Below are 12,989 nucleotides of genomic sequence, written 5' to 3'. Positions count from 1 at the left end.
GTTTAGAGTCGGTGCTGGCCTCAGCCTTCATCACATGGGGTCTTTAATCCATGGTCTGGTTGAGTCTGAGATTAGTGCTATTGTTACAGTCTACTGGTGGGTTGAGGGGATTGAAACTGACTTCCATGACGACCTGTCATGACCAGCACTAATCTCAACACCTCTTTTAACTTTCCAGTTGGTCGCTCTCTTAGACACATAGTCCCTGTTGTTGAGGCCAAGATGGAAACCGCAGACATCCACCAGTGATCCTTTTCAACAGTGCTTTCACGATGGTATTGTATTATTTTAACTTTATTTTCACTTTTGCCACAGTCAAAGGGTCCCCCTACATCTTGTTTAATGTGACAACATGCCTGTTGTGACCTCAGACGACCCTGTAGTCTGAGGTCTTTGGCTTTGAAAAATGTGTAATTCCAGAATATATTGGCGTGTTCATTTTAAAGTCCTACACAAGGCGGTTGTAAGCTCTAAATTATGCGGCAAAAGCCAATCCATCTTGGGTTTTATGTATGGAAAATGATCCTTTTCAACATCTTGCCAAAGCTGCAATTAATAGGGATAAGTATGCCGCTCAGTGGCCAAATTGACCTTTACTTAGAGGGTTGGCCAAAATTTTCTTAGAATCGCCGTACAGGAAAATCTTGGCCTCGGTCTGTAGCCCTATGCAGCTTGATAAATATCACTATAGTAATATGTGTTTAAAAACTCCTCGGTAACTTTTCCAAGTCGAGCCGAATAAACAGAGAAATAGTGAAAAATTGTAATGGCCTATTCTTTGAAGGGATGCGTCACACAGCGAATCCCCTCCAAATAACCATTTTAGTACCATCTCCCACGTCTGACGGCATCTCTCTGTGCATTCACGTTTTTCCCCATCATTTAACACGATTTGATAATAAGCGGCCGGCTGAACAGCCTTAAATGTTTAGAACATCGTCTTGATAGGTTTCCTGTCTCGGTATCAGGGCTTCGCAGAAACAGTGTCCAGAGTGGAAAGCAACAGACGGGTGAATCATACCTATTCTGAGATACTGACTTCAGATCCAGGATATGAGACAAGTCCTGGTTTGTTCCAGTAAATGCTGTGCGGCGCAAGCAGCTTAGGGATACAAGCCACACTTTGGCAGGCTGGATTCTATCCTGATATTAATGAAAAGAACCCCCAAAGAAAACCAGGTATTTCACTGCCTGGCAGCCCTTCTGTGGGATGGAAATTAAAAATATTATTTTGGAAATTAAGGAATGGCTGAACAAGACAAAGTCCTTGATGCTGGGCAGTAAATATTGTGGGTATCTGTCAGCTTTGCTTTGGGAAATTCCAGAAACAAGCAACCGAAAGGAAAGAACATCTTGAAGCTATTATAAGAACGCAAGCAAGAATAAAAGTAAGATAAATTACTCTTTCTTAACACCATTTTGGACGACACTAAGTGTGTACACAGCCCTTTCCTTCCTTCTAAAGAGCGGTGGAATGCTTGATTTCCCACCTCCCCATTTTTTTAACAGGCCTCTTTTACTGAACATATAGGAGAACCTGTTGAACCTGGAGCAGTGGATGTCACTAATGAAGTCACCGTTGTCCACAGGACCATGATGTTGTTGCACAGTGCACCAGAAAGCATTACTCATTGGATTATGATATAGTTGATTAAGTCAGTGGGCAGTGAGACAAACACACCCGCCTGCTCAACCATCCATGACACTGCTTATAGGATATGCCAATTCAAGTTTCATTGAGATATTCCAAATGCTTGTATCCGTTTTCATATTAACCTCTGTTCATAGATGAAGCAATACTATGTCGAAGTATTTGGCCATTGTATTCAAGTTAGTGTGAGTATTATGAAATGCCGCAGACAACACATGATAGTTTAAAATACTGGATGTTGGTTTGGGATACACACTGTGGGTGGGCTACATAGCTGGTAGTGAGTCCAAGGCTAAATCTGCATTACCTGCAAATAATCTCCAGCACAAAAGTTTTTGCCACCTCCCCGCCACCCTCCCCCTTATAATCTAGGAGAGCGATTAAAACAGTAACCCTTGGGGCTTATTGAAGGCCGAGAATGTTGACCCTTGACAGAGCTGATTGCAGCATTGGCCTGGTTTCCATAGGTTTGCATACAGTGAGGAAAACTTTTATAAATACGCGAGGGGGCCCCTATATCCATGGGACCATATGGACAATGTGTTTTCATCATAGTCATTGCACTGATCGTAAAGTTTTTGAAGATATGTTTATGTTATCTGTCAAACGCACGTAAAAACTGAGGGTTAAACACGTTTCTTGAAAAAAAGAGTTCATGGCTTACCTTGACAGTGGGTCAGGTTCATCCTTTTGTAACCTTTGGGACATTCAACCTGGCCGTTTGCAATCACTGCATAAGCTGCAAAAATGAGAATAGAAACAAATTACACTTGAGGAAAATAAAATGTCCACACAATGCAATGCCTCAGTATTACAAAGCATTACATTCAAAGCAGGGTGGGAAGAGGAGCTTAGCTCTTGGAGGAGAGCATATCACTTACAGATGTGAGTGTCTTGGTGAGGGGGGGGAAATGAGGGGACCCACAGCTGGGCCCTGTGGGACACCAGAGTGAGTGGATGTAAATGGATCTCCATCAACCACATTTACAAGCATTGCCATCCAGCAGAATATAACAATAACAGTCAACGTCATTTAAAGTCATTTTTCCTACACATCACCGACCCAAATGGACACATAGAGAACATATAGAGTGCATATCGTAAATATCCTCAGGAAGAACATGACCTTTGTCAAACACAGTGAAATTCTACATATACTACCGAAAATGCCTTAAGGGGTAGGTTTGCTGATTTAAACCTATATATAAATACAGTGTTGCTTCACATTAAAACTGAATTCGCAGATAAAATTGGCCAAAGGGCTCCCACAAAATCATTTCTCAATGTAAGTATCAAGTATCAAGTATCAAGTATTAAGTATCAAAGTATCAAGGTATCAAAGTATCAAAAAGGTTGCATTTTTGTATAACAAAGTGCTAAAAATTAATTATAACATTTATATATTTATCAAAAATGTAATAATTTTTAGTTTCAAGTAATTTTTCCACAGTTTAATAATTTGACTTTTCAATGTTTTGTGTTTCGCGTTCACTGTCATCAAGTCGCCAGCAAGGAAGCCCGATCTGTCGAAGTCTCTATAATAAAATCCCAAATTCTCCTCACTCTTATTATAAGCTAATAGTGGTTAACATCTGGATTTTGCATTTTTAAACATTAGATGACTCAACGAGTGATTTTGGCTGCATTACTGGTAATCAATAGTCTATTTATGTATAGGTTCAAAATAAGCAAAAAAAAGACCTTTGACTGCTCTAGCAGGAGTGATGATTTATGTAAGGCCAAGGATAGTTTTACCTGAGCCTATTTTAGTGAAGCAATAAAAACATTGTGATGTGTCCTTCAGGGTACTTACAATGTTCATAAAAGTGTTGCAATAAAAACACTGGGTGTCCATTAATACCCCAATGAGACCATATAGTCACATGACATCATTTACTCACTCGGCATTCCTGCTCCAGTAATGGATGAAGAAGACGAGAGGTCAGGGTGACTATCATATTGAAGGGGGGAAACATTGGTGAGCATTTGTATGTTTTTGTATGTACGTCTGTGAGCGCCACAAAGTGAGTGGGGTTCGATGAGATTGTAATCAGAGATGAGTTGTGAAGAGAAATGGCGTAATTATTCGCAGATTTTTGAAGTTTTTTGAACCAAGATGGGACTCAAATCATGCTTGAAGGAGAACCTCCACCACGCGACTGATGAGAACGGGATGAGGCCGACCCTGAGAATCATTCTTTCCTCATTACAATTTGCTGATGCTGGACACTGATACGCTTTATTGAGACAACTGGAACTCACTGCCACACCAACCAACACAAGCAGTCAAGTCAGTCAACTGTTAAAAAACAAAGAAACACGTTCCCAAACCAGAGCGTAGCCAACGAAAACCCCACATGTCTTCGTGAGGCAGAGTGCTCCAGTAAACAGAGGTATAGTATAGTAGTACAGTATAGTGCACTGTGTTTTTTCTGGCCAGGGCAAAAGGTAGAATAATGTGTAATTGACAGGGAGCGCTATTCTGATGCGGGGGAGACTCTCGCTGGAAGTCAAAGAACCCGACATCTCTACAACTGATCTGCCCTCTTATGTCACCAGGCACCAAATTGGGCCCCAGTGCTCCAATATTTGTTTGGAAACCAACATCATTTGTTTTTCTTTTATTTCTTACACAGGGTGCAAGCTGGGACTTGGATTATGTAAGACTAAAAGTTATTTTGCAGCTGCCAAATAAGGTTATTTCGTGATTCATCATACAAACAAAATAATGGAAAAGAGGATAAAATTATTATTATTATTAATTATTAATTATTATTATTATTATTATTATTATTATTATTAATAATAATAATAATAATAATAATAATAATAATAACAAAAACAATAATAATAATAATAATAATAATAATAATAATAAATATACTGTAGCTGCAGGCAGCAATAGACAGTCCAGTTCAGTCAAGTTACAGTTACAATTTTCCGAGGTTCCGTCGTTTAATATCGACACCAATTCCAAATTCTCCAATTCTTCAATCTCAAATGTTAGACCAGTTGAATATAATTTGAATCAAACATGTTTGTTTTTCTTTGTTTTTTGTTTTTGCAAAATAGAGCAAGTGAGTGTTCATTCTGGAGGAATGACCACAACACATGTCAGGTAATTTTTTTATTGAAAAGCTGGCCAAAACATATGGACAAAAACAACAAAGCAAAATATCCCAGTATTTATAAAGATCACACGACAGGGCAGGCTGAAATGTCTGTCATTAAGCGGGTAATTGTGTATTTTACCAAATAATGGTGCAGGACAGACATTGTGATCGTTACTCTGACATCCAGGTTAGGTCGCACTCCGTCATTTGTAATTTCTAGAGTGCCACTAATGTTTCAGTTGTATTTATTCTTGTTGTATTTTGTCGGTAAGTATGTCGGTTACCGGTGCTTCATTGGCCGATGTGTTCGACCAATCACTGCGGACTTACGTCACTGAACGTTCCTCTTGTGTCGTTTAGCCCCTGGCCGGGGGTAGGAGCAAAATATGTCCCTCAAGAATGGTGTTTTAACAATTCCGATCCTTCCTGGATCGCAGTGCGGACAAAAAAAGAAAGGGACGGTTCATCTAAAGTGTCTTAGAACTTCCTGTGTTGCGAAAACGACTTCTGTGACTGATTATAGTTTTTGGCGTCATGTGAAACGCGGCACGAGTTTCATTTTTCTGAGTTCCCATAAAACGCAGCATCTGCTCGGGTTGGCAGTCCACACATAGCAAACGCTATGCAGTCCACAGGGGGCAAGACGATGGATGCCAATGGCTTCCGAGAGACGACGCTTGGACTTGTATAACTTAGGATGATGATGTCACAAAGCGCCCCGCTCCTCAAACCAATCACGTTGTACCAACGTTCTTCAACTTCAACCTGTTTGTGACTGTTCGGACTTACAACCAGACTCTCTGACCAGTCTGTATATGCCATACCGGGGCGTGCGCGCTGCGTCTCAGCGTCAAGCATCTCATCGCGCATCACTGTTCTCAGTCTCAGTCTCATTCCCGCTGTCTGTCAGTATTCACTACACTGGTGTTCACAATCTCCACGCCCCCTTACCGCGGAAATAACGCGGGTCCTCGCTTATCGACCAATTCACCTCACGACCTGGTCCTAGGAACGGAACTCGGTCGTTAGGTGAAGAGTACCTGTAATAAATATCAGCGCAGAAACAATAGGGTTCCAGGGTTTATTAGGGTTATTATGGTATTAATATTAGGGATCCAGCCCTGGAGCCCTAATAATAATAATAATAATAATAATAATCATAATAATAATAATAATAATACGAAGCAGAAGATGAAGATGAAGAAGAAGAAGCTCTATTGGGTCTGGCGGTCTCAATGAGCCAAAAAGATTTCCTTTGCGAAGGAGCCACCCAGAACAAATTTCAATTTTGAGGAACTTTTAGAGAGCATCTCTGCGCTCTGGCATCATCATGCTTAGTATTGAACTCAACGACAGACCTTGGGTATTCAGCACATTTGAATATGAATACTAACTCACTGTAAATATACCATATAGACAGCTCATGCTCAGTCCATCTTGACCGGAATCGTTGCCTCCTTTACCGATTTCCAGAACAATGTCCTGTGAACAAAACTCGACGTTCCGAGTTGTGTTTTGGTCCCGCTGTGACCCAGTGGACCAGGAGAGGTGCCCAAGGATTGACAGAGCAAAACTGGGTCAGACTAAAGGGGGCTCCCCTGCCATGCAGCAAGGGGGTGGTGGGGTTGGGGGGTCGGCGAGGGGTGGGAGGTTGGTTGGAAGGGGTAATTGTGTCAAAGCGACGCCCCTGATCCTGTCTGCCCAGTTCAACCCTCTCTTCGCTCCGCTCTAATCCCCCTCCAAGGTTTCCGAGTAATGAGCTCTTGTGGTGGGGTGGTGGGTACGGCCTCCCACGGAGATGGGATCAGGGAAAGTCTGCCCTAAGTGACAGCAGGGCGCACATGCCAAGGGAAACCCAGTGGGAGGGGTAGAGGAAGGGGTGTGGGGCGGCGGCGGCGGGGATGGTGGTGGTGGTGGTGGTGATGGAGGTGGTGGGGGGGGTTGCTCAATAAAGCTTATTAGCGGGGAGGAGAGAACCAGCGCAGTCGCTAACAAGTTCAGGCTGAGTCATGTTCGAGTCACATCTTGTCTTATCCTGGCTTGAGAAAAAGACAGACATCCTCTCTAAAACTATAAATTAATAATGTGCGGACAAGTTATTCTTTACAGATGTTAATTGTGGATTGTTTCCTTGGATACCCCTTTGTTTATTTTTAGAAATGGGTCCCTACAATGATGTCAGTTAAGGTCAACTTACACTGCATGCAAGAGTGGCTTCAGACAGCCCATCATTAGTTTGCCCTTGTAGCATAGAGCACACAGCCAGACCGGCCAGTTTACACTCAGAACGCAGACAGAGATTTCTGATGGTTGGCAATCCCATTTAGGACCGGACACCAAAAGACTTTGCCCCCCCCCTCACTAATTTATCGTCCTTGAACAGCCCTTGGTATTGTGGGCTACACTGGCATCCGTTCAATAATATTTGCTTGGACCATCTCCCATGCAAAATGCAATCCGCATTTCCCGGAACTTCTTGGTTGACAGCACAGTCCTAATGAGAAATCGAAATAAACATCCATTCAAGTCCTCCCCCGATATCCGTAGTCAACATCGCTCTGGGGGCGAGCACGGCTGTGGGAGGCTGAAGTGAAAGGACGGCTTATGCAAATTGTGGGACACAATACGGGAAGGAAGCGAAGGTGGGGCGACCAGGGCGCCCTGTCAATCGGGTTACTCTGCCGGAGATAAGTCTTTAATTGGCGGTTTAATACAATTATCCTTTGGGTGCTTTGCAGCGAAGCCCGTTTCGAGGTCGCACTGGCCCATCAATCACAGGCTACCGGGGGTCTGCCCGAGAGGCATTTTTGAGGTCTGTGCCCTTTAAGATGCCCGAAGGCGCCGAAGAGCAGTGGAAGATCAGGGAAAGGAAGGGACGAGTACAAGGCGGGGAAAGAGAAACAGGAGTCTCCTTTTCCATCCCATTGGGTGCCATTCTATAAGAAAATAACATACAGGCCAATTCCCCTTTCATCCAACAAATGTGCCTCCCACCAAACCACCACGGGATAAACTGGTGCCGTCAACAAGAAAACCAGGGGGAAAAAAATAACTCTTTAATCACTAGGGAGGGTTTTTCCTTTGACAATCAAATATGACAAATCCATCCCAACTAAAACCTTGGGCCAATGGCTGATTGGATCAAACAGGCTTGAAAGGAAGTGATTTGCTTTTAAAGCAGAATTTCTTCTTGGCAGACGGCACATTTACCAATTTGGCATGGTCCATATCACATGCCATGTAAATAATGTGGCCATGCCAGTCAAACAGAGTTGAATCAGATGTGAAAGCCACATGGTCTAATACCAACATGCTCCTGATGACGTAAAGATACACGCAGAGAGATATTTAATACTTAAAGCTTAACTCTGTCGGGAAACAATATTGCACATCCCTAATTGTTTCTTTATACTATATAAGAGGGGAATCCAATGGTAATAGTAAACAACAGCAAAGGATTATGGAGCGCTTTGATGAATGCAACGTTGTTTCTGTAAAATCAAATCTCTATTTAAAATAGACTTTGCTTTGTTTCCATTAATTACCATTTCACGTCCCCCTTTGTAGTTCTGCAAACACGGATTATAACCTTGTCCAAGATGCTGATGGCAAAAGATCGTGAATCAAACGCATTGAAAAACACGCGCACACCCACACGCGCGCGCACCCACACACACATACACACACACACACACACACACAGACACACACACACACATACACCACCATGATTCCCAATTCTCTTTGGAATATTTACCACCAGGGCCGATGCCAAAAGAAGCCATACCATGGTACATAAAAATACCCTTTGCTTGCCTTGTCTCAGGGAAGGCAACACAAACTTGATATGCCTTTGCCTCCAACTGACTGGCGCACTGCCTTGTACCATGAGACAGATATCTAGGATTTATTTCCCAAAGCAGTTAGGTCTGCTAGGGTCTGATTAGCCATGCCGCTGTCCACCTAATAAATTCCATCTCTCTAGTTGTGCCTGGATAAAGCTAAGTCAACATCGATGAATCAAAAGTTGTTAAAATGGCGTGACGTTTCTATCTAATCAATGTGAGGAGTTGGCGCGGCGTGGAAACGTTGGCGCGGAGCGGCGCATCTGCTCCGCTCTTCCTATTCCTCAAGCACGGAGTCACCAAATCTCCGTTCCTCGCTCGTCGTTAACAAGTGTTCATGCTTGATCAGCTCTAATAAAAAGTAATAAGCGGGGGATTTTGCCTGGAGATGAGGGACAGATTAATAGAATGGATGGCAGACCTTGGAGGAGTGAGAACGCAATGTGGAATGATCCGTGAGGGAGGGAGGAGCGCTCCCCTGCTGCACCATCAAAAAGCACCGTCACCGCATTTATTTAGATCTATGAAGACAGAGTGGGCCGAGAAAAAGAAAGAGAGGGGATGGGAGTGAAAAGATAGACTACCTCAGTTAGCAGGGCGCGGTGTGACGGAGCGTTCGTGGGGCAGTGACAGTGCGAGGGCGGTGACATCATAATGACCTCGCTGGCCCGGGGAGATAGTGGCAGAGGAGGCCAAGGCTCCTGTGGGTGGGGTGATTCATTCAAGCCCCCGGGGACCCCCGGTCCGACTCCCTGGGAAGCATCCCAGCATCGCAGAGCGGGAGAGTCACAGGGAGGAAGGCTGCCCAACAATGACAGACGGGGAGACAAATGGCTTGCGGAATTCCATTAGCTGTGAAACACAGGGTTAAGGGAGGGGCCGCGAGCTAGGCCCGGCGACACAGCGCTGTCACCCGGCCATACCGGCTCTGTGGAAATGGTCACAGTCGGGGCGCTCTGAGGGTTTCCCAGTCAACCTCGGATCACCTTACTGATGGAGATTTTTCCCCCTGAAATGCTTCGGGTAAAGCAAACAATACTATCTTGTAACGCTCGCTCCTTTTCAAGGGTAAGCTTTCCATTAGTCATGAGTTGCATCACTTCCAAAGAGCTGCGATCACTTTCTGCAGCGCACTTCACATGGGATTTGCGGTGAAGCAAGTTGTCTGCGTCCGCTGATTCCACACTTGCCCCTTCCCCTTGCCTCGACCAATCAGCAGTTATCTCTGAGACATGAAGACAGTTTTATCTGCCTACATGTCGGCTGCTATCGGAAAACACAATTTGGAGATCAGGTCAGGCCCCCCCCCCCTTACCAAAACCAGAGCGAGGGTTTGACTAGTTATTTAGTTTGAACTGGTTCTCATTACAGGCCTGGAATGTTCAGCAAGCTGTTGTTGACAGCATTTTAAAACTACAGGCCTTTTCCACCGGGGATTGATGGGAAGCTTCTTTCTGTCTATGTCGCCATTAGCAGAGAGCGAGCCTGCCTTGAAATGAAATGCAAAGAGACATATACTGTGTATTTATAGCTTATATACACATACACACCCACTAGGGCTGGGTATTGGGACTCAATGCCTTTAAGGTATCGACCGAAATAACTCGATACCAAGTAGTATCAAAACTTCTCCAGTCAAACGATACCTGCATTTGACTCTTTTTGTACCTAGATCTAGACAAAAAAGATTATTTGTATGATTTTGCTCGCAGCCAATCACCGCAAGCGTTCTTTGATTAAACCCGACGTGTGATTGGCTCACGACCGCAGCAGCAGCTACAACAGTCTGTTAAAGGATAGGTTCACAATTTTTCAAGTCTGTTTTAAAACAACAGTGTATGTGCAATGAAATAGGTTTTCCTCACTGTAATCCTTCCTCCTGTACAGGCTATTTGTTTATAATTACGCTTCTCACGTACTTCATTGTACCGATTTGTACAGTTATTAAATATATATTTGAATAATTTGAGCACTTTCAAAACGTATTTGTGTAAAAATCATTTGGATGGGGAGGAGTGGTGGAATTTTAACTGAATGCTTCCATTCACATGATGGGTACAGTAAAAAAAAAAAAAGGTATTGAATGAAGTACTTTATTGGTACTGCTTTGAGGTACTGGTATTGGTACAATTGGCACAAAACAATACCCAGCCCTAACACCCACCCACACAAACACAAACACAAACACATACACACCCCATGTAGACAGAATTTTTAACGGGAGCATTTTTATTAAATTCTCATAAAATCGGCATTATTGAGGTTGTTAAAATGACCTCTGAACCCAATTCAAAACACAGTATAATCCTCTTTGCAGGCCTTCTTTCATGCTGTCGAAGACATTAAGCTGTGGTCACACTGGCAGTCTTCTTCAGCTTCAATAAAAGAGGCTGCCAACAGCCTCCTGAAGCGCCGATGCATGTTCTAAGTTAACAGCGTTTTTTCACCCAGCCATAAACTCACCAATGTAAGCATCGCATCCAAAAACACAACCGTGACATCATCACATGCTCAGCAAGCTGCTTAGGGACAAGCTTAGGAATCTCACTAAACTTCCATTTCATCATGGCAAGAACGGAAAAATAGTAATCAAAACGAAACAGTATCGTAAAGCATCAAGAAATGAATGGGATAGTCTGTAGGTTTCTTTTAGTTGCTTTTGACTCCATGTTAGTCATTGTAAATTGGCCATTCGGGCATGATCATTTCTCCTGAAAAAATAACATTTGAGGAGAATCCAAAGCCCTTCCTCATGAACGCCCCCCGCAGACAACGTTGTAACTCACGTGCGACCAATTCATTTATCTCTTTCTGCCCTTTCTACTTTCTTATCTGCTCCTCTCTCCGTCATCTTTTAATGAAATGTGTGCAATCCGAAAAAACCTGGGACGCGGCGCCGGCCCCCCCAAAAAACAACTACAAAAAGGACCCGTCGAAACTCTCTCTCACCTCTTGAAACTTCAAAGACAGAAGAGGCGAGGAAACCCATCTGGGAGCCAAAATAAATTGTGCCAGAGACTCGAGAGAAAGGGGAAGAAGAGGAGCAGGGGAGAAAATAATGGATGGGCGCCTGTGATAGATGGAGACGGCAAGGGATGATGTCTGCTTCTGATTAAGGTCTGGTCAGGCGCTGAACGGGGCCCTGAACGAGGAACGACAGGGGACTGTGACAGCCAATTGACATCTCCCACTGTCAAGCATGTACCTAATAGGATTAAGAGCGCCGGGAGAGAGAGACGAGGGCTGAGTGTCCTCACGAGCTGCAGTCGCTCCACATGGGGGCCTCAATAACATATCCTCCAATGGCCCCCCGGGGATGTAATCAAGCACTTCCATATAAAAAACAACACAGCTGCCAGGTCCAGGGATTGTCCCCATCTCCGCGGTGAGCGGCGGCACCACCCACCTCGCCGTGCAATCGGTGCACGACCACGCTCTGTTGCTGTTTTTCGGGCCTGCCACGGCACCGGTGGCCAACCAGCTCAAACCGCAGGTCCTCATTTCCATGCCGTGATAGCCCCTCCCCTACGGTGTACGCTGCCAGACACGCATCTTTATGCGAAATGTGTTTTCGTTTACTTTGCCCCCTTCACTTGTAATGGAAGTAAAAGCGGCTTGCTCTCCACCATGGTGAGGTCTGGAAATCATGCCACAGAAGAGAATAGAACAAGAGGGGGCCGGTGAAAGAATGTTCTTCTTCTTACCTGGTTTGGTGGGGCACTTTTGGCACTTGTTTAGACCCCAGGAGTCGCCGACACTTCCGCAGCAGTCATCCTGCTTGGTTAGGCCTGGCAACGGCTTCCCACACTGCAACAATACACATCTGTATTAAATCTGAGAATGAGTTCTAAAAAACAACCATTTTACGTGTGTTTGTGAGTATGAGTACAAGTGAGTCTGTATGTCTGTATGTGTTTGGGCATGTGTATGTGTGTGTTTGTGTGTATATGCAAATGTGTGTGTGTGTGTGTGCGTGCGTAATCGTACACAGGGCTGTCCTTCCCCGTGTGCCGAGGTGTGTACATTGGCAGGCACAGAGTTTGGGAGTGTGTTTGTGTGGGAGCGTGCGTGTGCACCTATCTGTGAGGACTGAGTGAACCGGACACATCTGAAACGTGTTATTCCGAGGAGGACATAAACACCGAAGCCTGAGGAACAGCTCCGCTCCTGGCATGTCTCATTAAGGAGCTTAGAACACGGTGGAGATTCCTATCAACCCTCGCTTGACGGACTCTTTGCCAATGGATATTTATGAAACTCAGGCAGCGACTGTTCTATGGAACAACAAACTGGTACACTGGCAAGGATCACTCCGGGTCGTGGCATTTGCATGAGGAGGAAACTCGATGGCGTTTTTCAAAAAACCCAACGTGAGACTGA

The 12,989-nt window shown here is 44.3% G+C and overlaps 1 protein-coding gene across 1 annotated transcript in view; it reads right to left on the bottom strand.

Annotated features, from left to right (window-relative positions):
- LOC307238874 (latent-transforming growth factor beta-binding protein 2-like) overlaps positions 1 to 12,989 on the bottom strand; it is a gene marked incomplete at its 5' end in the record, with an annotated part of 92,805 nt that overhangs the window by 39,524 nt on the left and 40,292 nt on the right. Inside the window, 2 exon segments of the mRNA XM_080012028.1 lie at positions 2,316 to 2,390; positions 12,314 to 12,416. Of these exon segments, the coding sequence (XP_079868154.1) occupies positions 2,316 to 2,390; positions 12,314 to 12,416 (178 nt within the window).

The sequence above is a fragment of the Zeus faber genome, assembly GCF_960531495.2.
Source record: "Zeus faber genome assembly, chromosome: 13".
NCBI classification, from domain to species: domain Eukaryota; kingdom Metazoa; phylum Chordata; class Actinopteri; order Zeiformes; family Zeidae; genus Zeus; species Zeus faber.
Note: the sequence above shows the minus strand (reverse complement) of the source record. Positions and strands in the feature narration are given on the sequence as shown.